The 27,909-nt window shown below is 38.8% G+C and overlaps 1 protein-coding gene across 1 annotated transcript; it reads right to left on the reverse strand.

Moving 5' to 3' along the window:
• Positions 1-708: 708 nt before the first annotated feature.
• On the reverse strand, positions 709-27,133 carry PPP4R2 (protein phosphatase 4 regulatory subunit 2). The gene is made up of 8 exons (XM_019536637.1): positions 27,101-27,133; positions 14,250-14,420; positions 8,806-8,899; positions 8,274-8,311; positions 6,280-6,354; positions 5,804-5,947; positions 4,171-4,439; positions 709-3,060 (listed from the first exon to the last, which is right to left on the reverse strand). Exons 2-8 carry the CDS (start codon positions 14,366-14,368, stop codon positions 2,756-2,758), a joined length of 1,044 nt encoding a protein of 347 aa, XP_019392182.1. The 5' UTR covers positions 14,369-14,420; positions 27,101-27,133; the 3' UTR covers positions 709-2,755.
• Between the last annotated feature and the right edge of the window lie 776 nt (positions 27,134-27,909).

The following is a 27,909-nucleotide window of genomic DNA, read 5'->3' on the forward strand; positions in this document are numbered from 1 at the left end:
CTCAAGAGGTGAATAAGACATCCTACCTTGGTATTCTGAACAGTACATTTTCTACAATATCTTATATAAAGTCTTAATACTAATTCAAACTAGAACGTACCTGCAGTCTCAGAATGAGCTATTTTTAAATGAGAGGGCTCGCAAGTTTTTTCTTCTTTAAATCATAGGTGCATACAACAGCCACGACTGCTCTCACATGACCAGCACATTCTGTCTAAATAAGTATTTATTAAAAGTATATACCAGATGTACACACTTCTGGCATTTGTGGGTATCCACCAACTTTGGAAATATCAAGCCATAAGTGTAAAGATACTATGCATTCTTGTAATTACAAGCATTTATAATTTAAAGTAGGAAACATCATCTACAGAGTGGAACACATTAGATATACGAAGCAGTACTGATCTGGAATCAATTTATGCCAAACCCTAGCAATTCTCTATGAGACAGCATGTACCAAATATTAGCAATTTAAAAGTACTTACCCATAACCATGTTGTAATTACAATCTGCAAATGCAGATACTAGTAAATAGTAAGATGCTTACTATGACATATATTCAAGCATGATTTTACTTTATTAGCTATTGCTTATTGCAGGGAAAAAAGTAATATTCATGGATTTACAAATTGATATATGGAGATTTGTTGTGCAAACCTTTACAATTCTGTGGCACTGCTGCTCCTAAAATAAACATAGCAAAAATTCATAGGTGCTTAAAGAATAGGTTTATTGACAATATTTTCACAAATAAACATTCTAAAGAAAAATTTCAGAAATCTCTAAACTTAGAAATGTTGTTCTCATTGGCAAAGTATTCCCAAAAACCAACAAAAAGGTAAGATGTCACTAATTTTTTACGTCATTATATTTGACACTTTCCTAATTCCAACACCTTGGTTCAGTCCTTTAATTTTTATGATACACATTCAACCCTTCTGCACAATGAAAATTAAGTTGATAACGTATGATTTTTCCTTTTGTCTGGGGAACACTAATCGTTTGTTTTGGCAAGCATCTCCTGGATTATGTCCTCTGTTTGCTTTAAACGTGATGGGTAAAATCAGTAAGTAGTACATTACCTTATAAATATACAAACTGAGCCAAATTATTCAAAACCTGTATTTCCCAAAAATGATAATATAAATGACATATAAAGCATACTGTCTAGTAGCAGAAACTATTAGCATGCATTTTAGAGGTCTTTTTTTTGTAGTTCAGGTATGTGAACTTAAAACTAAAAAGGGATTGTTTTATATTTTGATAAAAATGTACTCGAATATTTTATAACATTAATATTTATTGCTTTATATGAATACTGTATTGAAAGCCCAAGCATTCAGTTTACACACAGAAATTATACAATTATATACCGTTTCACAATGGCAGTGAGCACTTGTTACAATCTACAAAAAATCTACTTTACAGAAATTTAAAAATTCTAAATATCAAAAAGGTACAATTGAAGAAACAGGTATAAATTTGGCAGCCAGTAATTGTGACTGGGAGGTTGCAACTTGCATGTCTTTAAATATGGGAATTTGAAAATATTGCGAGTTTAAAGCAGTAGTTGTGCTTTGAGCTAGTTTGGAAAAAAAAAAAAATGTAACACTGGCTGTCAAAGTAGCGTGTTCAAAAATATTTAGTTCACTTCCAAAATGTTATACAAATTATGGTGATATCTATGCACCCCAAAAACTTTAGTCATTTAGCTCAGGTACATAACTAAGGTAATATATTAATTCTCCCAATCCAGCAGTGTATCATACCAATGCCATCTGCATACTTTAGAATAATTTTGAAAGAAACTTTCCTATAATATTCACAATGCTCACAGAACTCAAGAAGGCAAGTACCTGTCCAATTTTTCAGAGATTCTCATCAGATTTGCAAACATTCCTTCTACAAAATTTAAGCTAAAGTTTTGATTACTTTGTTCTCAACAAAAAAGCGCATTTTCTCATAAATAAATGAAATCCTTTCACACAGGCACCTCAGAAGTATACAAAAGCGTTGTTGTTTGAACAGTTCTCTTGGAATGTGTCTAACCTGGTACTTTCAGTGTTAAGATTACCAGGGTTTCACATGGGCCAGATTTTATTCTACATATTCACAGGCAAATGAAACTGCTCTGAGGTGAATGCAGTCTTTTCCTATAGAAAAAGTATTCATTGTATTTAGTTTATAGAAACAGAAAAATATAACATTTCCCCCATTACAATTGTGGGAGGATAAGTGTGTATGTATGTGTGTGTAAAATGTAATGCATTAAACATACAACTTAAGGTTTCATAGTATGTATTCAAATAAAACTCTGGAAACCATCATGGAACCCTATAATTCACATGTTAATGTTTAAACTGTAACCAAAATATGGAGTAACTGCTATAGCTGTCAGAAAGAGACAAGACAAAAAGCTTTTTTGCATACATACAACTAAGTGTGGTAATCTCCAAAAAAGTCGTCAAAATTATAATTACCTTCCAGTTTAAAAACTTTTATTCTAAATAAAAAAAACTATACACAAACCACTGATTTGACCAGACCGAAAATTCAGCGGTAAGCAGGACCTGAATGAGCTGGTATTCACAGTTCTTATCATGTACAACTCGTTCAGGGTTCAATCCATGGAGTTTATTTTACAACCTGCTTCTCTTGTAAAACTAAAGGTCCACTTTATTACATAAAATTATTTATACAGTGTAAAACCAGAGCCTTATGGAAAATACTGCATCTAAGTGTATTTAAATTATTAGTCTTGCTCCATAGGTTCTTCTGTGGCTTCGTCGCTGTTTTCCATAGGGGTCTCTGATGAAATTTCAGGAGTTCCACTGGCAAAGGATCCTAAGTCTTCAGTTTCACTGCAGTCAGCTCCACTACTGACAGAGCCACTATTTTCACTGTCTTCAGAATGCAAATCTTTCTCTGCTTGAGATTGATCAGATTCCTCCATTTGATTACTTTCCTCAGAGGTCTCTTCATTCACAGTTAAGGATTCAGTGTCTTTTTCTTGATCTTTTCTGTCTGGCGCAACATTTCTTGGTGACATGAAGGATTCTGAAAGCATTGAAACAGAGGTCTTAGTATTCATTTTAAACAAGACAACAACTATATTCGATTAGCTTGAAACCCTAGATATTATGCTTAGAAACAGATTATTCTACTATAAAAATTTAGAAAAACAAATTAGAGTCTTGAGCATTTTAAATACTGTTCTTTAACAAATTACCAAAGCCACTAGACCCTAACGTAAAGCCATTACTTCACTCACCACACTCAATATTTTTAAACACTTAGTCTAAAGATTAAATATTGGTAAACGGTATATACCAAAACCTAAAGTGACACATTGCCTGTTCCTGCCACCTCACTTAGCTTTTCCCAAAGTAGCAACTCCCCTACATGTTAGTTTTCAGAACACTGTTGTTTTAAGCAAAGCACACTTCAAAAGTTTAATCCACTATTTACTTTATGAATAAACGTGAGCCCTGAAGACCCTGAAGTGGAGAAAGGAAGTGAAAGAGAATTGATATCAATGTTGCTTCTTCTAGAGAAGAAACTCTCTTTCTTTACTTTGTACTGCTGCTGTTTATCAGGACTCTTTGTTTAGTACTTTGAATTACCACACAAATGTGATTCTTGGATCAGAATTCTAGCAAGATTTGAGAGTTAAAGTGTTCGGTAACACACTGTTTCAAAAGACAAAGAGCAGGACTTAACATCTAGTTTGCATTAATTTAAGCACTACAACTGACAGCACAATACTGACCGCCTGATCCAAGAAGGAAGGTCAGAAAGCAGAACACAACTGGTGGCTCACTGGACGCATATGCAGTTTCTGGGTTCCCACCTGGTTGAGACTCCCACCCCAATGCTGCAGCTTCAGCACCCATCCAGGGTTCTGGGCTTCCTACCCTGGCTCTATTTTCTACATCCACAGCATAGTGCAGCGCATGGTGCCGGGGAAACCTTCATGTGATGCAGCAGGGGAAGGGGAGCCATCCATGTGCATGCTGCGCCGCGGGAAGCTGCGGCTCCTGTCACGCAGCCCCTGCTGTTACGGTCCAGGGGGACATGGCCATCAGCCACTTTGGAGAGCCTTGCTTAAAGAATTCCCACATGCAGAAAAAAGTAACATTTCACATGTTATACAAGTAAATCAAATACCTTCCTCTTCATCCTCTGCACAATGCTGTCTGACACAACTAGAATCTTTTTCTTTATCCTGAGATGTAGGAGATGTTCCAGTCTCTTCTACCATAGCCGAAGAAACTTCACTGGAGGCAGTTTGGTTGGGTGTCTCTCTAGCTTCCCCTTCCTTGTCAAACTTAAGTCTTTTCACTTCGTGTCCTTCTGCTTCCACAGGATCATCTTCAGGATGTTTATTTTTAACAGGGCTAGCTTGAACACTGTCTGATTCACATGCTGGTGACTCCCTACAATAACAAAAGAAGCCATGACTTGCTACAAGAAAGTTCCAGGTCATATCATATCTAGAACTACCTATTCCAGGCAAATGAAACAGCACCGGAGGTATTTTTTCACAAGACACTCCCAAACTACTGGTGCCAGCCCAGCTTAGTTAAATTTTCAGCAATGAGACAAAAGCTCTTCTTTTTCTCCCAAGATCTAAGAAGGGTGGAAGGACTAGGCCAGGGGTTTCCAAACTATGGTACACAGACCCCTGGGGGTATACAAGACATCTCTTGGGGGGGTACACGGGAGAAACTGCATAATGACAGATTTAATTTTCATTATAGTAATAATTGGCATTTAAGGAGTTAAAATATTATGTATACTGGTACACAGGCAGCTGGTAAATCTGGAAGGAGGTATGCAATAAAAAAATTAGGAACCTCTGGACTAGGCTGTTGTCTCATAGGTCCAAACTACACATTCTTGCAATAGGTTTCTTACTGTCTGTTTGTGACAAACAAATTTAAAATGCTGTACTGGTATTAGTATCTGGAAGTATATAAACATGGACACTTACAAGCATTATCTTTGGATCACCCTAACCAAGTTTATGGCGACCTAAAAATGTGTACAAGCAGGTGTACAAGCATTCACAGGGTTTAAGTCACCCTAAAAATGCCATGCCCAATCTAAAGTTAGTTCCTGTCCAAGGTTAACTTTAGACTGCCAAGGGGTGAGGATTTTACCCAGCCTGTGAATGTGTACAAGCATTCACTAGCACAGCCCTGAGGCTGGGAAACCACAGCCACTCTCCAGAGTCCCACAGCTTGTGCTGCTTTTATACCCTTCCCCACCAACCCTGACTAGACTATTTTTAACTCCCACTACCTGTCCACCCCTGGACCAAGCAGCACCCCTGTGGACCCACCACCCCTCTCCTCACTGACTGACTTGCCTCTGGCTGCCTGCACCTCCTCCAGGCAAGCAACACATGCTTGCGTGACCCATTTGCATGAACGCCTGTTCAAACCCTCAGGATTTGTTAACAGTTCATTGTTTACTCTTCACTCACTTTTTACTACACATTCTCATGCCTTTAGAAGATCTGGGTTACTCTAAACATATAAGCAAGCCAAGCCAGACAGAATTATGCCAAAGAAGGTTACAGTCCAATATATCTGTTGCATTCATGTGCTAGACTGATAGATGTACAAACAGCAATAAGTACATGGTATATAGACACATGGGTATTTGCCTCAGTTCTTCTGAAACGTGTGATTCATACTGAGCAAAAAACCCCACAAAAAACTTACTTTAAATTTTTTGTATAGAATTCTAAGTGAAAAAGCATGAGAATAATTAAATCTCTATATTTATCACCAACCTGTGGTTTTTTTCTTCTGCTTGCTGTAAGTTTGACTCTTTATGTTCTGTGCTGTCAGGCAATCCATTTGTCGTCATAGGAGCTGACAAGGAAACCTTCGGTCGATTTACTGGTCTGGGAGTTCCAGGACCATTTATGTTAGATCTTAAAAAAAGTAAAAGAAAAAAGAAACTTATCCCTTTAGCAAAGTAATTTCTTACACATAGACAAAGATTAGATGCATTCTAGTTTCAGAGAATCTGAAACATGCCAAAACATTTTCATTGCCAAAAGCTGCATCATTCAACAAGCAACATACAGAACATTACATCTTTATATGAACTGGATACAAAAAAAATCTGAATCAGTAAGCACGATGCTGCCATACAGTGTGGGAAGTTCTCTTGGCCAGTTACTTCCAAAACCAGAGAAGATTTCTACATCCTACTGCTCCCCTCCAAAATAAGCACATTGATTCTTGATGCTACTAAACTTACCTGTCTGAATAACCAGGTGAATTTCCTGGAAACATTACACCATTCATCCTGTTTAAACTATTGGAATTATTTTTCCTACAAGAAATCAAAAAAGTTATATTTAGCAATATAATAAATCATAAGCTATTAAGACTTTAAGTCTCCTTAATTAAAATAGCATAAACTGGGTATATTTTCTGAATTTATTTTACAGTTAAGCTGACTTAAATAATTGGAGCCTCTACTTCTGTGCATTGTCATCTCTCTTATGACAAGAGTATCTTCCTTAAAAACCTCATGTTCCCTTTAAACAGGAGGCTAATCACATGTATAAATCTTTTGCTGAACTGTAGCTTCAAAGATTAAGCTTCACAGAAACCATTTCTTTGTGGCCTGAGTAAAATTCAAGTGTAACCATGGCATTTATGCAAAAGATAACCCCTTTCTTCCCCAAAACTTCACTGAAAGGGAACTTCTCCCTTTCAATCTCCTCCTTATGGGAACAGGATTACCCACAGAACTGCTTTTCCAGGCCTCCAAGCAAGAACATTCAGATCTTACCACTGTGATGACTTTCAATTCTCCACAGCCATGCCTTCAGATGAGGCATCAGAGAAGCTCCTTCCTGAATTTTGCCTAAATCATCTTTATTAATGTTGTGATGGGGAAATTTGGATGCAGTTGAGAAAAGTACTACTCTAGGCCGAGAAAGACTGAGCTAGCAGATACCTTGGAGTCTCCATTTTTAGACAGCACTCTACAGTCAAATCACTTTTCCCTCTGTGACAATTATATATATTAAAATGCTAGAACTCTGAATCCTTCAACTCCCCCTTCATTTTCTCTAGGCCCAATCTGATGTTGCAATCTTTAATGCACACAGGTTTGTTGCATAGATAAGCTTCAAATACCTGGCTGGGGTCATCTGACCCCAGCACTTTCCAGCCCAGGGCAGGGGGTCAGACTCAATCTACTGAGGTCCCTTCCAACCCTAAAAATCTATGAAAGCTACTGCATGCAACAAGTTGCCAAGTAATTTTTAAGTACAAGCTATTGCAGAGTAGCTCTTAGCAAGGTCTCTCTTAATTGGCATCAACTGGCACTTCTTTATGTTTTACATGAATCTATTTCCAAAAAGTGACCTAGAATTAGACAAAGGTACTCCTGGTGCTGAAAAGAGGCTACTCAGGGTGCTATTTTGCTTACATAGGAATATATAGCTATCACATGTCTATAAGACAGGTGTACTTGAAGCTGGAAAGTGTATCCAAGTAGACAAATTGAGCTACTCTGAATTTAGTAAGCTTACATATCAACAGCAGTGAAGCCTGGGCAGCACACACTTTAGCAGGCCACTAAAGGACCTGGGTATCTACTCAAGTGGTTAGGCCGTGTTGAAGCATGGACCACTGGATCTTCCTGCTATTTTTAACCACTGTATCCAGATTAAACCTGTAAGTGTTGCACTGAAGTCCCAGCTGGAGTGTGCCCATACCTTTACTACTATAGGGTAAAGCAACATGAGGTACTGGAGAAAAATAATTTAAACAGCCCCATGCAAGACAGCCCTGAGAACAACAACAGGAAAGATGGAATTACTCTTTAAACTATTAAAGCGGTGGAAAACATGAAACTAGATTCCCCTGCCCTCCTCTCAAATTAATTGCATCAGTTGTGAAGTGCAAATTATGCCAGTCTAAAAACAAGCAATGACACAGATTTATCAGAACATTTATAATTTTTTTATTTTAGAAAGTCAATTGTGCTATATATTTGGATTATGAAACTTGTTCTTCACTCCAAAGATACTAGAGGGGTAAAACAAGCAACATGCACAACAGAATTTGTTTACTACTTGTTTAATCCATTGATACTAGTAGCTAAATTTTTGTCATGCATGTCTTACTGTTGGCAACGTAATTCAACACTACTGCCAGCAACAGAGAACACAAGACAGACAAAAGCCCACTAATATAAACCTAAAGTCTATAGTTGAAAGAAAAGTTTGCACTTACTCTGAAGATGGATACACACAGCTGACAACCATGACATTCTACAACAAAAAACATATTGTCAGTTTAGAAAAAAGAAAAAGGAAACATTTCTGATCCTGAAAGGGGCTCTAAACTTGAGGATTAATAATACATGAGAGCCAGTCCTATTCACCAAAGCATTCCTCCAAACTTTAAGACCAAAACTGAGCTGCAGTAAAAAACAAATTTCAAACAATTAAACCACCCAAAAGACTCTGAACAGAGTCTAAATTAGTTGGTTGTTTACTGCTGGGAGTCTATATCACAAATGGCATTTGTCTTCCATCAACAAGAGTTGAAGTGTCAAAGAACAACTAAGAACAGTGGCAGACCTAGCCCAGAGTTCATGTTTTTTAAGTCAGAGGTATGTTTTATAACTTTTTTTTTTTGCATTTGTTTCAACTTTTAAAGAGCAAACCATGTTTTCAGCAGTAATGAAGCCAAAAAACATCATTTAACTATTATTCAAAGGGTAGTTACAACTTAGCTGTGATGCATCTGAAGACAAACATACCTTTTCCACTCCTCTGAGAAACTTGTCAGTTCCTGTATAATTCCGTCTTGGATCTGTCAGCAACTCACAGAGCCGCTGAATAGTAAAGGGAATACTGCAATAAAATACATTTAAAACAGTTAAGATTGCATACTGTACGTTAAAGATTGTGAGGCAGAAACAGCATTACTGTTTCCCCTGTAGGCTTAAAAAGGTTTCAACCAGTACTGAAAGTTTCTGGAAAGTTAGTGGTGACAATCAGGATAGCTGTAACTAAGTTACATATTTCTCATTTGTATATGCAGTTAGCAAATTAGAGCAGTTTTACCAACAAAACAGTGTGTAATAAGACACCATCCCAAAAGTCACACATTTTTAAGGCTACTCTAGTAAGGAACAGGCAGGATTCAATTCAGGAAACAAAGTCAGTAGCAGTAGCTGTTTAAGATTATATTTATTGGATAGTACATAAAAAATAGAACAGTTTCAAGCTTCACATGCTTCTAAGACTTAAAAACAAGAAGTGGCTCTCAAACTGTAGTTATTTTGATCATACAATCTGTCTTTATAATAAATGCTTTAAGTTTTTAATTAGTACACCAGGTAAAAACTTCAGTGGTGATAAATACCATCTTTTAATATATTCCATTTTCCTCATCCAAATGTAAACATCCCAAGTGTAATTACTGTTTTTGCTGTCTTTTAAGTATATACAAACAAACAAGTGTGCTAAGCCTCTACACAAATATGTCCATATACATGCAGTCTCTATTCAGCAATTCTGCACTTGACTTCACATTAGTCAAACATTAGCTACAGCAAGTTAAATATACTGCACATATGCAATGCCTAATAAGTACTCATACATTTACAAATTTAATGTTAGCCGATCATCTTGTAAGGGCTGCCAGATAACATTTATTGCATATCAACTTACAGTAGATCTATTTTGTCGCCCAATTTTCTAGAAGTTCTGTGCTATTAGAATGCTTATCTGAGTTTGAAATCACTACACCTGGAAAAAATGAAGCTAGTAGAAAGTGTTTCATAATTCTTATTCTTCAGGTTGTATATTTTCAATATGAGAAATATAAAAGACTCCCAAATGAAGAGTATACCCTTGTTGTGTCAATGTAAATACATTCAACTTGGTCCTACATTTGATGTTCGCAACAGTGAAACAAAAGTATCAGTTTCCCAAAATTATGGTAATTTAATAAATTTGAGTTTGCAATAAAGAAACTATTCCACAAGCTGAGACGAAGAAACCTATTTCATTAAATATTTCTTTTTTCAAACACACATTTGACCAACTCTTCACCAAAAATATAGCAACTTGGAAGAAACATTTGTAACCAATGTGATCAATCACTGGCATAAACCCTACTGGAAGGCCCTAATGGCCCAATGTTTCATATCAACGGAAAGAAAGCATCACCCACTGTGCTGTGCCGATGCTTCACTGCATTATGGTACAGTATTATGGTTCAGAGAAGGGAGTATAAACCTTAATGTAAAACCACTAACAGGTATACTGCAATACAAGCCTACAATAGAAATGTTCACCTACATTTCCAACCTACCTCCAAATGCCTCAGACAGTACAGCTAGCAAACAGTAATGCTGATCAATAAGTATCTACTATGATCATACACCCAAATCATGACATACAGAACCTGTTCTTTATTTCACTCCTGAGGAACAAAAACAAACTGTCAGACTCGGCAGGTTATTCTTTGTGGATCTGAGCCAGTTATAGGGGGTTAGCGTCAAGTGCCAGAAATGATAGCATAATACATGTAAGGCTTGCTAAAGCAGTGATCCAGCAACAGCACAAAAACATTTCCAGAACAGATACTCACTTTTGTGTAAAAGGGCATGTGAGAAAGTTAGCCACTTAATGAATGTTCTGATATTTAGATAAAAAGATATTTCCCTACATGTATGTCCCTGATGTTCCTACCGTGACCTAGAATGGTTTTTTGGCTATTTTTCTCACCTTGTCGTGAACAGGCAAGTGTGTTTATCGTTGTTCAACTTTCTCATTAGGAAGACTCCAGTCCTGGCAACAGTCTGAATCCTGCATCTTCCACTCCAACATCTTTGCTATTGATCAAGTTATTCATATTATTCTACAGCTGTGGGGAATTTGTTTTATTCAGAAAGATGGCAAACCAGAAAATCCTTGCCGGGTACCACTTCATTTTGCTGCCTCTCAGTATTTTCAATCATCCTCTCAAGCGTTAAGTGTGTAGGACCCCACCACACTGAAAGATTTAAATGATTTGCAAACTCAGTCACACAGATCAGCATAATTAAAGCTGTGCATAAGTGTTTAGAGATTAATTTGCTGTGATAGGCAGGTAACTGAAAAACACATAGGGAAATAGCACTAATCCTTAAACTGTAAAATTAAAAATGGAAGTTTATTAAACATCCATTTACAGAGTTATGAATTCGCTTTAGCAGTAGGATAGGAAGAGGTGAAAATTCATGAAATCCTTTTTCATTTATCTTTCCTGAAAAATGGACACTTGGAATGAAGATTAGAAAGAGATGAAATAGCTCATGAGACTCAGTGGAATTCTGGCTACTCAGGTGATAAATTCCATGAAATAAGCTCAGCAACTTCAAAGTACAGAGGGAAATGATTTACAATTAACTCAGCTACAAGCTTCACTATATAATATTCCTGGCTAAAAACAAGTACTAGTCCCTGGAAAATTTCTGTAAAAGTGGAGAACTTTGCTTAATGCACTGTAGATGGCACTATATATCATAATGTCACTTCCTGTAAAAGAAATTTGCTCCAAAATAATGTTTCCTGTAAAATGAGTTTTTAATTAGCAAGCTTCCAGAGGCACTTCAGTTACAGTTGACCAGAAGATGAAATAAGCTAGTCTAAATCATGATTTTACATTAGGTTAGTAAATTTTAAAAAACTGCTGCAATTTTGTGCACAAACTTAAACAAATCTGATTTTTTATACTAGCAGAGTTGCACCCATTTATCAAAACAGGTTTAGACGTGTAAGTGTGCAAGTTGCAAGTTCCAGCCTAAGCTTTGTTTCTATTTTCCTGAAGGTCCTTATCACCATGGTATCCAAGAACTGAAGCTACCTAAATTAGTAATCAAAGGTGAGGGTCATGGATAGACACATCTGAAAACAATTAAGTAGGCCATCATCACAACTGTTTTAAAGCAGTCGGAGCCCCTAACCGACTAACAAAAGTACCAAGGAGCACATCTCAAAAGCCCTATCAGTAACAACGTTTCTTTTTTGTTCTGTAGAATCCTTCACAATATCCAAGCTTTCCAAAAGCTGCTCTTGAAAAAGTCTTCCAGTTTTATTAGGATAGAGGGAAAAGAATGAAATCTTCTAAGAATTTATTTGAAGACATGTAAAGGTCTTGAGTGAGTCAAAAGAACCTGGTTCTGCAAGTACACCAGGCACTGCCAGACAGATACAGACCGGCACACAGGGCTGAAATATGCACTGCCACATCGGCATTCGGACAGCTAGCAAAGAGGCAAACAACAAACTCCAGTAACAGAAGTAGGATTCTGCCAAAGGAAGCAAAATCTCATGAAACAATGCATTTACCCTTTTTCCTAAACCTCTGACTCTATAGTTTCAGTAGTTTTGTATGTATGTCAAGCTGTAGGAGCCAGGCTTTCATACATTTCATAGACATTAGGGCTGGAAGGGACCTCGGGAGATCATCGTGTCCAGCCCCCTGCCCAAAGGGCAGGAAGTCAGCTGGGGTCATTAGCTTAGGCTAATTTTGATTAATTTACAATAAACTGAAGCAGTTTAATTACTGATGGTAATATAGCAAAACAGAGCTACAAAACAAGAGATAAGAGAATGCACAAACTGTGGCCTGTTTTGTTACATGCTTTGATACAGAAACCTATTCCTGATGGTTTAAGGATTGTAGACCCATTACAGACGTCTAAACTGCTACACTGAATTTTGCCACATTCATGATTGTGAAATGCACGTTTTTAACAGTCTCTTAGGAGCATTATTATAAAACCTCCTCCTGGAGGCACTTTGCGGTTTTAAACATTTAAAAGAACACGTGACAAACAATGTTGGAATTCTTCCTTAGTGTTGCAGCAAGTAACACTTCGAAACTAGGCGGCAAGAAGGAAAGCTTCAACAGTACAAAAGGCTCAGTCCCCTGGGGGTTCTGGCAAGCATGCTTTGGAGCTACATGATACCATGTTTGTCATGATATTTATCTTCCTGTTTGCGAGGGCTGAGTTTTGGTAAGCAGTACAAAATTAGCAAAAATAGCTCAGACATACTGAAAACATGAAACCCAGATGCATGTATGGATTCTTCACTGAAGAAGTGAAAGTATCCCAAGTATTAATACTAGCCAGTGAAAACTACGTTAAATTTCTCTTTCCAAAATATAGGTTTCAGTAGAAATCTTTGGTATTAAAATTTGCCATAAGTCAATCTACAAGTAAATATACCTGAAGCTTTCTGTATATAAACAAATGCATTTCAAGAAAAATCACATCTGAACTCGATTGTATGAAACTGCAGGAGTTCCCAGAACCTTTAATGTTTGCAATTTCAGGGCTCACATGGAAAAAAGTTCTGATATATGCATTCTCTGATAAATTGCAAAATACCAAACCAGTTAATCTTTCAAGAGGCAAAGGTGCCAAAACAAACCAGTCAACTGATAAGTTTGTGACTCCATTGAGGTATGTAAAAGTACTTTAAAGGTCATAAAAAGGATATATACCAAATAAGAGAGTAGACATTCATGGAGAAAAATCAATTTATTTATAAAGAATCAAGGCTTCAAAAATAAAATAAAATAAAAAGACCTTTGTACAAACGTAATAATCAGCAACAATACACTTAATTCTAGAGATATGATTGACAATCCTTCAAATTCTAAAAGTATCTCTTACAACCACTGAACATATGGTTGTTTTGACCTACAAATACAAACCCATAAAGTTCAATAATTTGTCCTGTTGTTGTACTGTGCCTTGTTGTTAGTTTTGTTTTTTTGCTGAGCTACTAACCTGTCACAAGAAAAATACAGGGACAAACACTGATGACTTACGTTCTTAAAAAAAGCCAAATACCTCAAGATGTATTAAAGTCTCATTTTAGAACTATTAGTGTACTTCTTCTATATACATTTTTTATTACATTAATAATGCCTGTTGAATAAAATTAATCCCGCATTTCAAAACAACTGACAAATGCCACAAGATGTGAAGAGTTATAAAAAAAAGTATTTGAAAGTTCAATGATATCTTTAATTGGTACAGACAGTGGTGGCTAAAGTCACCTATTTATGATGTATGTTATCAACAGAATGAGAATATGGAAGTCAATACCGTAACATAAAGGTTAAGAAACTGTAAGATGTGAAACAATAAAAACTGTGTAAATCAACAAATGAGGTTGGATTTGAAAAGTTACATACCCATTAAATCCGGTGACAATTTTCAGAATGCGTTCCTTCATCTCTTCGAAGGGAATATACTCCACATTGGGATTAGGAGGGCCTCGTGGCTCAGGGGCAGAAGTTCTGAAATCATCCATCACTTTCTCCAGTTTGAAAATAAAATAGCCTTTAAACTGAGACCACTGAACCCTAAATTAAACAAAAAAGGTAAAAACAAAAAAAATAACACACTTGCAAAACAGACGTGTTACAGCAAAGCAAAACCAGAGAAAAACATAATATTTATTCGGAGAATTCTAAAAATTGTATACGTTTAACTACTATCTACAGCCAAAACGCCATAAACTAAGCATTTCATATTATTCCTAGGTAGACAGGACAAAATGAAATGCTTTTAGCATTAACAAGGATGTCAAAATTATTTTTAAATGTAAATTTTACGACTTTAAATGTTCTTCTGCATTATCAGAGTTGAACACAAATGTGCAACTGTTTTACCAACTATTGGACTAAACACTTTGTAGACAGCAGCCATCTTCTGTTATATTTGCATAACACCTAGCATACTGATTGCTGATCCTACTTGGGACTTTCAGGTGCTATTGTACAACATAAATACTGTGGAATCTACCGCTGAACAAAATACTGATTATTTTAAGCATATTTGGCCCTTACAGCTCTCTATATACCCAACTGAAATCCATGCAAGTCTTAAAATAAAGGTCACTATAACTATAAGCATTTTGATGAGCAAACTGAAACCATTTAGAAATCTACCTTCCATTATTCAAGCTTATATTTATGTACGAGTCTTATAGGCCATGTTGTAAGAAAAGGTGCATAACCCCATACCCTAAGGTCTGAACGCTTTTAATTTTTACTTCAAAAGAGCCACCTGGCAGCAAGCACCGTTTTTATTTTCACTTGCATAACAAAATAGTCATATTAACGCAATCAGCCCTCTTCTGGTTCACACTGGGCACGTCTACACGTTCATTAATGCGCCTTATGTATTGTACATTTAGTTTAGTACTTCCTTAAAGCACCAACTCAATGTGTAGTACCTAAAGTTACTGCACAGTAGCACTGGCACACAATTATTTAGTGACACTAACTGTGCATTCACCTAATAACACTACACAGGATGATATTAGCATGGTTCTTGCTGTGTCACACTACTGCATAATGTTATTAGGACAATGCGCAGTAAGCATCTCCTGTAGAAGTGCCCATGGTCAACAAACCAATCTGACAATAACAGAATAGGGCTGAACTACACTTAAATCCCACCCCCCCCGGGACAACCACTCTTCCACAGTTTACTGGTAACAGTGCCTGTAAAACAGATTGGCGCTGCATCCGCTGTTCATTTGTTAAAGATATTAAAACAGATTGGATACTAGGTCTGTGCAAATAGGGAAGTATTTGATTTGGACTCAGCCAATTCAGAGGACAGCGATTCAATTCAGAGGTTCGGATTACTGTCCTGAAGCGATCCAGCCAAATCAGCTTCGTAAGATTCAGCGCTGATTCAGAGAGATTTGGAGCAGCTGGGGAGAGGCAGGCATACCTGAGTGGCTTCAGGTTCTCCTGCAGCTCCTCTGGGCGTGCCTACCATTCCCCGGGCAGGGGAAGCCACGGGAGAAGGCCCCATGGCTGCCCTGGCTGGCCCCACCCTAGCCCCTACACTTTAAAATAAATAAATAAATAAATAAAATAAAGCCCCACACTCACCAGCAGCGATTGGGAGCTTGTGGCAGAGCCCCTGTATGCAGCACAGTATCACCCCCCTGCCTGTCACCCACATGGCAGCTGCCCCATGGCACAGGTGCAGCACGGCTCAGCAGGGAGCTGCACACTGCCTGGGAGCTGGGGCTGAGTGGTACTGGGCTTCAGCTAACGCATGGAGCTGCCCCAGCTCTCAGACAGCGCACGGTACCCTGCCGAGCTGCGCTGCACCCCCACCATAGAGCAGCTGCCACACGGGAGATAGGCAGGGAAGGGGGTCAATCCCCACTGCACCCCACTGCGTGGGGGGGGCTCTGCCACAAGGCCTCAAAGGCCCTGATCATCAGTGCCAGAGCCAGTGAGTGCAGGGCTTTTTTTAAGTGCTGGGAGGCTGGGCTGGGGGATGGGGCTAGGCAGGGCCGCCCTGGGGGCTTCTCCTGTGGTCCTCTGGCTGTGCCTGCCTCTGCCCCAGGGAGCTGCAGGGGCTATGTCCTGCTGCCACTTGCCCAGCCGACACAGAGGGGGATGGGGAGCACAATGCAAGCATGGCCCACTCCAGGCAGCAGCAGGGCATAGCCCCCACTCCCAGCGTTGCTGGGCTCGTATCAGTGTTGGGAGCGGGGGCTCTGCCCTGCCACTACTTGCCAGCTGGCGCAGAAAAACCGGGAGTGTGGGATGCGGGCACAGCAATGCTGGGAGCCAGGACTATGCCCTGCTGCTGCCTGCCCCCTTCCACCTGGAGCGAGCTGTGCCTGCATCCCACCCCTTCCCCCGGGCAAGTGGCAGCAGGGCAGAGCCCCAGCTCCCAGCACTGCTGCACCCGCATCCCATGCCCTCTTGCCCCCTTCTCTGAGTAACATCCCCCCCCCCGCCCCACTGGGCAGCTTGTCCCAGCCCCAATCTCTCCCTCCCCCACACTCATTCCTTTCCCCAACAAATTTACCAGCTGGAGGGCAGCTGTCAGCTGCCTGTTTAGTCTACAGAAGAATCTTTTCAGAAAAGCTTCAGAATCGATTTGGATGCTTTTACCAATTTGATTCGAAGATTCAGTTCCTGCATCAGGCTGAATCTAATCAGCTACTGAAGCTTCGCACAGCCCTGTTGGATACTGTATTTCTGCTGCTACAAGCTATCAGTCTTCTAGATTTGCTGGTGCTTAAGTATTTTTAGATACTTGACTTCAGAAGTCTGGCTCTTAGTTTATTTTAAGTAACTTCAAAAGAACCTCCTTCCAAAGTGCTTTTTACCTTACAACTTCAATGCAAGTTTGAGGCCAATGAAAATGTAATAGGTTTTTGGAACACTACAATATATACAAAGACAGCAATTTCCTGAACAGCATGTTATGGACAAATAGACTACTCAGCCTTTCTATACTGAATACCATAAAACAGAGGTTCCCAAACTTTTTCTTATTGCATACCCCCTTCAAGATTTACCAGCTACCAAAAACCCTGACCAGCATACTTTATATATTTTAAGTTCCTAAATGCCAATTACTACTTTAATGAATATTAAATCCGCCATTACACAATTTTTCCTCATGTACTGCCCAGAGAAGTCTTGTGTACCCACAGGGGTATGTGCAGCACAGTTTAGGTACCCCTGCCATAAAGAACTTGCACTGCAACACGTTTCAGGCTACTTCAGAACAGAGAACTTCCTCAGAGATCAAGATAAAAATATATTAATCACTTTTACAATTCTGTTAGAGTCCATTTCAATCAAGGCCTGCTGAGGCATGCCAGGAGATGGGTTGAACAAAATAAGTAAGAATGTGATGGAGCACTCATTTTTAGAAAAGAAAAACAAACTGAAAGTGAAGAAGGCAGAGGAAGTTAGCCTACTAGTTTAGCAATAACACATACAAATTTGACAACAAACTGATTGGTTTGCAGCAGCAAGACAACATAATCAACCTCTAACCTCGTGAATCTCAAAAAGGTGTTGCAGAATATTAACACTGTTAGGTGGGCAAACATCCACACACTGTTCACAAGATAAACCTAGAGATATTAACCGGGAATCCATAGTGCCAAAAACATTTTAACTTGTCGTGATCCTTTAGAGTTGTTTGCAATAAAAGAAATGCTCTATTATTTTTCCATAGTCAATAACAAAACAAAAAACAGTGAAAGCTAATAGTTCTGAGCTGTGCCCCCACGTCTAAGAAGGCTGAGAACCCCTGCCTTTGAAAATGTTGCTTATTGCAAAGCCTTCTGCCTAGTTGACAGTCATATTTAGGCCTTTTGAACTGGAAAAAAGGAGTACCATGTTACTGTTAAGGACAACCAGAAAATTAAGACAGAGAAACAAATGCATGACTTGAAGAGGGGAGAATATAGCTCAAATGCTCCTCCTAAAGAGGCAAGTATGATATACTGGTGTTTTTAATATATAATTAAGGAAAAAAATAGAAATGCAACAAAGTTTAAAATAAAAGGTTCCTGTAATTTAAATAGAAAAGAGTAATAGATTTAGCATGCCTCTTCTGGCTACCAGAGGAAATCCTAAAAATATCCCCTTTCTGAAAAGGAAAAAAAAGTTGCAAACCTCTTAACTAAAATAACAATCAAATAGATGAGAATGGCAGTGAGAAAGTAAACAGAAAAACTGACTCTACCAGTTACCTTTCCAGTTAATTAAGCAATACTAAAACAGAATACCATAAAAAGTTAAAATATTAGTTTTTGGAAATATTAATTTAACCTTTACAAGTGAATATCATAACCTGTATTCGTGACTATGACTCTGAAAGGCTGCAAAGATATATTCAGACCTTCTGTTTTTGAGGCTCTGACAGATCTCTGCCCATCTGTGAACCACAAAACACTGAGTTTAGAGAGACCAATTAAATGAGCTTCACGCCAATACAGAATTACTCCTGGAGTTGTACCTACAGCTAAACTGAGAACCATTCACTGGAAGTGACTTGACATCAGAGTAGAAGGGGGAGGGCAAGAGAGAGCGCACCAGAGAACAGATGCAGAGCAGGGTGAGAATTGGCCCACGACAGCACTGTTCACTCCTCCTCCTCCCCACCTTTTTATCCCTGAATTTGGCACTTTAGCACATTTGATTTATCCTTTGACTACACAACACCGTTCTGCCGGTATAGTTATTACAGGCTGAAGTTATGAAGAGATCATGCCCTGCAGCTGACAAAATGATGACACTACACAGTTACGGATGCTACTCTGCCAGCAGAAGGCGACTTCTTCTATTCAGAAGAACTGGTGCAATTCTGGTGGCCAAAAAAATCTGCCAGCTATGCTGGCCCACTACCACCCTGCCGCTGCTGTAGGGGCAGCCACTACAATGTAAACTAGCCTAAGCTGAAAGAAAGCACTGATGTGCGTGCCAAGCTGGGGAACAGGGAAGGTAAAGTGGCCTCCAGCAGCTACAAAATTTTCTTCTACTAAGCTGCAGCCTCATAAGACTGTCAGAACTAGAGCCCCTATGAAACAAAACCCTGTGTAAAGATGAACCATGGTGACAGATTCAAGTCCAAGATTCCCTAAAAAATTAGTTGGAGAAGCTCTGGCACAAAGAGGCTACTAGGCTGGAAGAGGAGAGAACAGCAACACCCCCCCCCCCCCCCCCCCCCAAATAAAATACTGAAATCCACTGGCACAAAACAAAACACAGCTAACTACATCACTACGAAAGAAAGAAGACAAAAAAACTTTAAGTGTGCAATAATCCAGGTCTGCCAGAAGGGAGAGCTGGCAAGTAATGAACAGATGCAAGGAGTTGCCAAGACACAGAATAAAAGGCAGAAAAAACAACCCATTCCAAACACAATTCCTGTACAGGAATGGGAAGAACATCCATGTGCCTAGATGCCATGAAACAAATTAAATACCTTGTTTAGAAACAGTCTTGAACACACCACTTCCCTGAATCTATTCCCTCAAAGTATATTTGTTTGTGCTTTTGCTGCACCTACTGGCAAAGCTATTCAACTTTACTCCCAGGCCTTATTTAAGTTTTGGATGTACATTTGACCTTCCTAGATACCAGCACTGGCACACCTACCTGGAATCTGCACATGGAAACAACCTCGCTTTTGTAAATCAATTCAGTGCCATTCTGGTGGCTGAACAAATCAACTGGCAAACCCAGCACTTGACCACTAGGCCTTTCAAAGGAGGCAGGCTTTATCATCAAATTTGTGTTCCCAGCATGCTGTTTACTCACTCAGCTTTTTTGTAAAAAGCCCAAATACTCCAATGTTTTCTAAAATACCAACATAGTAGAGTCCAGGAGTTTGGCAAACTCTAGTAGCCAACATAGTAATCAGGAAGGAAAATAAATTGCGGATGAGCTGATTTCAGTTTCAAACAACAGGGAACACTACAGATCAAACACACCTTGAGGATCCCCTCCCTTAGTTAAAACTGAGATCAAAAGATTTCAAAATGTAAGTGTTCTGTAACAGTGCTGAATCAGATACATCTGCCCCCGAGAAAGACAAGATTTTGAAGTGCATAAAGCTTCTACAAACAGCTGAACTGAGATTAAAAACATGAAATTCCTACATAATGAAGAATAATTTAGGGAAAAAAACACAACAATAAACAAGAGCAAACCCAAATGAGACATCTGCATGGAGATTCTCTGCTCCACAAAGGATTCATTTGTGAAGACTTACAGCTAACAAAAAACAACTCCCTTGGGATCCAAATGCTTTCAGGAGGAAAAAAGCATGCTCTAAGTACATACTGAAGTAAAGAAGCTATGCTTCAAGATTTCCTTATCCATTGTGATATCTGAAGTAAGAACATCTTGACAGGATATTGCAACACAGGGATTGAAAAGTCAAAGTTTAAAAATAGTGCAGTAATAAACATTGAAGTAAACACACCAGTATGACAAAGTAGTGTGTCACGGAAAAAATCTTAGTTTAAGAAATCAAACTATCTTGAGAATCAAAATAAGACACTATGTTTTTTTAATTTAAAAAAAATTTTGGTGTCTGTGCTAATCACAGGAGCAGCAATTAACATGCTTGTTTTGTAGTACTATCTTAGGCTGAGATGTTTTTCAAGACAGACCAAAGAGGAAGCAGTTAGCAAAAAGTTACTAATGGTAAGCAAAGCAAAAGAAAGTGGTTTCTGAAAACAATGCACACAGACAAAAGGAGTATCATTTCAAGTTCAGGAACAACATAAAAAAGGCAAAAGGAGGTGGAGCAAATAAAACACGTGAGAAGAGATTACGTAAAAAGATAGGAAATAGGTGATAAGGATTTAAGCATATACAATGAAAACAAGAATTTAAGGCAGACACAAACCTGATGAAAAAATATCTTGTATTTGAAGCTTCTCTAACTGTATTTCAGTGACATAGTTGGTCCAATAAAATATATCACCGTAAGAAATCCTTGCCCTTAGCATAGTTTCTGGACTGTGATGGCTACACCATCCTTACGTTACTGAAATTTATAGGAAAAGACAGAAGATGTTTAGGAAAAATATATTCAGAGCAATAGAACAGGATGGCGCATGTTAGTTGCTGAAAGATGCCTGGGTTGGAGGTAGAAGGCAGGCAGTGGGGCCAAAGAGAAGAGATCCCAGTATTCCAGGAAAGTGACCTCTACTGCACAGCACCAGGCCTACAGAGAAAAGGGTGAATATGAGAAATGTCACAAACAAATTTGATGGACGTGGAAAAAGAGAAAGGGAGAGAGAAAGCAAGCAAACATAGATCACCTCATTTAGTAACCGCTCACAGATTTGTGGCTGTAACTACACTACATACAAGAAAGTAGGTTTAAAGAAAAATGATTTGTCACGGTTGCCATTAAGTTAGCCAACTGAGTTTAGAAGTTAAACCATTGTTTGTTCCTAACCTAGGAATGACCCAGATCACTTTAACCCATAACTTGATTTGGCTCAAGTTTTCAGTCATACTGTTGCCATGACTTCCTTACAACAGCTTTAAATATCTAAGGAAACTAGTTGTTCACTTAACAATCTACTGCTGTTTTGATTGAAACCAATACCCATAATGCATCATTCCTTTAAAATACTCTTACATCATCATGTTGTGCAATATTATACATGAAGCAATAAATTACTGTCTCCAAATATACAGAGAAAATCTAAAGTTTCACTGCATACAAACAAAGCCCAATCATGGTATTACTCTCATCTCTTTGGTGACTGTAATACCTCTAAGGAGCCAGTCTGTCCTGCCTTCTGCAAGCCTCTTAAGAAGGTGGTGAATTAAGCACCAATGTAAGACTTCCTTTTCAATCACTGCCCACTTTCTTAAGAGGATACTGATGAAACTGGGAAAGCATCTCTCTCCCTCCTCCCCTGCCTTCATTTTTTAACTACTGTGAGATATAGGAAGTCTCTCCCCTGTCCCCACGCATTTAATCCCACTTAAAACATTTGCTGCGCGTCAGCAGAGATGGGGTTTTATCTTCAACTTTGTTACTTTTAAAGTATCCTCCCTGGTGCAATCTAATTTCAGATTTTCAACAGGAAAAGGGGGAAAAAAAGAGTTTTGAAGGGTTTACAAAATGCCCCCCAAAGTAGCCAAAAATTTCTGAAAAGTAGTATAAAAAATATTTTTGAATGGAAAAGAAAATCCTACACTCCCCACAATCACCACACAAGGTGTATATGCACACACTAAGTCAACTTAAGATAAGGTGACGACTAAACTGACTTAAGCCATGCCAGAGTGTACACACACAGCTCTGTACAGGGTGGCAGCCATCTTGTGAGCTATGCCAATTTAACTAACGTGACTCAAGATAATACACCGCAAAGGTGCATTTAAGTAGACTCTGCTCCACATGTGTGGATACGCTCTGGCAGTTCAGTCAACTTTAAAAAGTTAAGTTCACTTAACTGTCAGAAAGTTAGTATACGTGTATGCACCCATCATTACCATCTCTGCTCAGGTGTCAACTCTCTGGCAGGTAGCACTAGTTGGGATTCATCAATCACCTCTACATAAATAATACCTACTCTGGTGCACGTTCCCTAAGTGGTACTCTTCCTTGGATCATACTACCTGGTGTCTTCTTAAAAAAAAATGCATTGGGGCGGTGTGGCATCTCACTGACTATAACACATAAGTCCCTAACTTTACTACAAATCTGTGGGTCCCTAACTGTACTACAAGTCTGTGGGTCTTACACGTAGACCAAAATGTTTTTAACTGTGTTTGAAAGCTGAATTTCAAAACTGCAGCATGGCTTAAAATATAATTAAGTTTCAGGTCTGCCCACACTACAAGAATTTACACTTTGTTTTAATCACTTCACAGACTACTGTGTAGTCAGCTCATTTAACAGTTTAGACAGAATAGATGGGATCTTAAATTTGCCAAAACAAATGTAAACTTCAGTAATGCCAATGGGAAGTAAAATCACAACAATGTCTAAAATAATCTGAAGAGCAAAGCAAAAAAATTCAGAGCTGAAATCTGAAATAAAGGTTCTGCAATGATCCCTTAATCTTTCTTCAACTGCTTCAGTTTAAAAGTGTTATTAAAAATAGCATAGTTCTCCAGAAATTCAGCATCTCTAAAACTAGCTATGCCCTTAAAATAATGCAACTCAAGGAGCCCTGGTTGGATGGCAACTTTTAGATTTCACAGAAATTCAGGAGTTAATTATCAAGTTACTTGTTTTAAGTTGTAAGAAGATGCTTGCTGCTCTGAAAAGAACACCACTCTATAAAGAAAGCAGAAAGAAAAAAAAGAAACAGAGAAAGGTATACTACTGATTTATGGATTCAAAAGACCAGGAAGGAAACAAGAGAACTTTGTTGTAGGGAAGAAGAGATAAGTTTTTAACACCTCCACACACCCCTATTAGCTTGATGACTCAGTCAGCTTGATAAACACAGCTTTACTGAGAAAGTAGAATATTCTGTATCAAGATACAGTAATAACAAGACACAGTAATAAAAGTAGTAAAACCTATCTGAAAGCAAAAGTCCCTAATATATGAAGATGCAAAAAACAAGAAAACTTGAAAATAATGTAACATTAGACAAATTAATGCTTCACCTAATATGTACTGTGACGGGGGGGGGGGGGGGGGGGAGGGAACAGTACTGCTTATTAGTCTTCATCTAGCATTCTTGTTGACTTTGCTCACAACGAGTTAAAATGAAAAAGAAAATGAATATAAACATTTAGTTGATTCCTGCATGGATTTATTCAAGAGAGAATGCGGCCTTTTAAAGTAAGAGATAAGTCTAGTTAGTGTTAACCACTTCCTTTCCCCGTTTGTCCTTCCTGCCCTCTGCAACACATGCACTGCAAGAACCAGGACTTCCCAGCAGTATGAAAAGCTCAATTTCACTTTGCTGGTGTAAAGCCCATTGAGGAAGCACAACTGAAATAGATTTAATCGCTAGAACTCTTGGAAAATTCAGACAAGCAAGTCTTGCAAGACAGCATCTATTTTACATGCCAGCTTTAGGAAACAGACACTGACTAAAGGCTTTGGAAAATAAACTGCATAGCGTAGTCAAATAGATTTACAATGGACTATTTTTGGACATCCATAAGTATTTATACTATGTCCATGCTCATGCTTTTCTATAAAAAGTTCTGGCATTATTTGGTATTTTGAAAAATTTTGTACCCTGCAAAAATTGTACCTGAAGTGCTAGTGATGGAGGTCAAAGTGAAAGAAACTTCTTAGACTGTTTCAGAAAAAACTGGGGTAAAAACTTCACAGTACCATAGCTGATGGCACAATTCTAATGAATTATAACTGAGACAACATTCATCTCAAAACCATATATATTAGCTCAGACAAGGTTATTTGGGTAAATGTGTTATCTTTTGCTAGACCAACTTAATAGTTGGGAAACTGTTCTTTGCAAGCCTTCGGGCACATACAGCATTTATACAGGTGCTTTGGGTGGGAAGAGGAGAGGAAGGGGAGGCACTTTAATTAGAATCGCCCTCAGAGCCACCCTGATTAAAGCGCCTGAAGCGTCTTGTGTACCAATGTCTCTGCACTTAATAATGGTGGCGCAGTTGCTTTAACTGAAGCTTGTTTGATGAGCCTTAGTTAAAGCACTCACGCTGCCGTTTTTAAGTGCAGAGATGCTGATACACAAGAAGCTGGAGTCTGCTGGAGCATGGTAATTACAGTGAGCCTGCTCCAATGTGCAGCAATTACAGCATGTGGGAGCAGCCTTGCTGCTTATGTATAGGCACCCATGTATATTATCTCATGCTAAACTTTAACAAGTAGATAGAGTAAAAAACCAGCAAAGAATAACTGTTACCAAATTAGTTTAAAATAACTTCAGTAGTGATACTTTTCTCTTCTCATGCTCTTCTATGCTTCTTATAGATTTATTGTAGTATTAGTTTATATTTAAAGAGCTCAAATTCTGAAAACATTTTGTAATTTCCTTTGCACTATATTTTCTTATGGCACAGAATATCAGTGCTCTTACTTTGGACACTGTCACTTCTACTTTCACTATCAATACATGGGAGATTAACATATGAATAATACAATTGGTCTTTAAAAAATCCTCGTGCATCAAAAAACCCTCCAGAAACTTAAATGCTTTCAGTCTTCAAATGCTCAGGGGTGAGCAATGGATTTTTTTGTCAACTGTTTCCATGTAATATGTTTTGGTAGTACTACCTATAAATACATAATTGGTGTATTTGCAGGAAAGCTGTACCTTCTAAAAGGCATATCATCTTTAGGAAAAGAGTTCTAACACAAATTAATGGGTTAAGACCTAAGCCTGAACCTGCTAATACATGTTAAAACTATAAGCTGCCTTTTTTGTTAGGACTTGACTCATGAAAAGAAAATGCCAAGAGAAAAAGAAAACATTTCTTAAGAGAGAAGCCGAGTTTTATTTGTTAGCTACTGTCAGAAAGCCTTAGTGAAAGCCTCAATTTTCACTCTGTTAGATATAACAAAGGTCCAGGCTTAAAGAATCAAAAGGGGGGGGGAAGGGGGGGCGAAGTAAGGTCTGCTTTTACAGCAACATCACTGGTGCTCAACAGTGCAGCTTTGCTAGTGAACTGCCACCATTTTTGCCAGAGATGACAACACAGCCATTAAGGAAGCTGACAATGGATGAAGATGTCAAGGCAATGCCTTTAAGCAACAATGGTCCAATTCTGATCTCACATCAGTATACTATTACTAGACTTCAGTAGAGAACGCTAGTCCAAACTGAAGGCAAGTCAAAATTTTCAAACAAGCTGATTTCTTTAGGTAATTATAGTTAAGATGAATTACATTAATTATCCTTTATTTTTCCTATCATTTAAACACTAAAGAGGCCTAGGACAAACACAGATACTAGCTTCAATTAAATTCTTACTTGGAAAAAGATTGCTCCTACCTAAATCAGTTGAGTCAGAATTACACTCAACCACAAACAAGTGCACATTTCTAAAACTTCTGCCATTAGACAACAGGGACACAGCTTATCAATTAAAAATAGGCCCACCTATTTCAGTCAAGAATATGGGGGGGAGGGTTGCCAATAATACATGATATAGTATATCAAGAAAAATATTCCACCTAACATGTTTTCGCTTTCACCAAGAGTGTAATTCCTTTAAGAGAGTTTAAAATAGTATAATTTAAAAAAAAATCTCAAGTGGATCAAATATTAACAAGGTAAATGATTATCCTGGACACTGATGTTGTTATACCAGGTATGACCAAATACTGCCACAGGTCGTTTGTAAATAGGTGTATGGCTCATCAGTATCAGGATTCAGTAAGGTAAAGTATAGTATGATTCCCCTGTAGTGCTTACTTTTGATTGATAATATCCTAAATAAGTTAAAATAACCACAATGCACATTTCTGAACATAACGTTATCCAGAGGTATCACTGGTATATCACATGCACGCTATATTTACTAGAATACAAGACAAGGGTTCCCCCCCGCCCCCCAATAAGCACAGGGGGGAAAAAAGGCTAGACCTTAGATTCAAGTACTTGCCCAGGGCAAGCAGGGCTCAGCTCAGGCTTCAACCCTAGCCCCAGAGACAAAGCTGGAGCTGAGCCATTGCCTGCCCCAGGCCAAGGTGACTCATTTGGTGGGGGAGGAGGGAGACCATGTAGCCTGCCCCCCTTCCCGCCCCCAGCTTCTCTCCCATCCTCCCTTACCTTCTGCTCTGGTTCCGGTCCCTCCAGCCCAGGGCCACAGCTGCCACTACTTCTCCCTGGCTGGACAAGGCTGGCACCAGGCTGGGGCCACTGCTGCTGCCGACTGCTCCGGAGCTGGAGCTGGAGCTGCAGCAGAAGGTAAGTGATGGGGAAGGAAGGTGGGTGGGGAAGGACAGACACAGGTGTGAGGGAGAGCAGATGGCAGGGGTCAGGCACAGGGAACAAGGAGTGGCAGGATGGGGCAGGTACAGGCATGAGGGGCAAGAGGTGGGAGGGGACAGGCCACAGGGGGCAGCAGAGGGGCATATGGCAGAAGGCAGGCAGCCAGGAGGGCAAGAAGCAAGGGGACAGGAACATGGCAGCAGCGATCTGGCCCCTCACCCTCTTTCACTGCTTCCCCACCACAGTAGTGGGAGGGATGAATTTAAGATGAGTTCTCATTAATTAGATTATATAGAAAATTATAACACACTTATAATTTTCCATGTACAGAATAATTATTGGGTGGGCGGTTATGTTTAAATCTATAGTAATCTTGGATTCAGGTAAATAGGGTACATAGCAGCTGTTACTATTTAAGAACAGTAGGTGCTTAAGCTTATACATATAAAGCTATAGGTACATACATTTAGAATACTGTACTTTCACAAATACAAGCAAGCCAAGTGTGCAGTCATGTTGACACCTTTCAGGTTTGGAAGTAAACATTATGCTTTTGATCCCATTTGAAATTCTTCAGGCATTTCCACTGATTGTTCTTAGCTTTCACTTCTCTTCCATCTTAGATGAAACTTCAGCATCTAGATGAG

The sequence above is a fragment of the Crocodylus porosus genome, unplaced genomic scaffold, assembly GCF_001723895.1.
Source record: "Crocodylus porosus isolate Cpor-Errol unplaced genomic scaffold, CroPor_comp1, whole genome shotgun sequence".
NCBI classification, from domain to species: Eukaryota; Metazoa; Chordata; order Crocodylia; family Crocodylidae; genus Crocodylus; species Crocodylus porosus.

Excerpts from the sequence above, each read along its gene's own strand:
- PPP4R2 (XM_019536637.1), bottom strand. The coding sequence starts at position 14,368 with ATGGATGATTTCAGAACTTCTGCCCCTGAGCCACGAGGCCCTCCTAAT. Across the intron at positions 8,900-14,249 it reads ATTGTCACCGGATTTAATGG|TATTCCCTTTACTATTCAGC; the intron begins GTATGTAACTTT and ends ATTTTATTGCAG. Across the intron at positions 8,312-8,805 it reads TTCTCAGAGGAGTGGAAAAG|AATGTCATGGTTGTCAGCTG; the intron begins GTATGTTTGTCT and ends TTTTTGTTGTAG.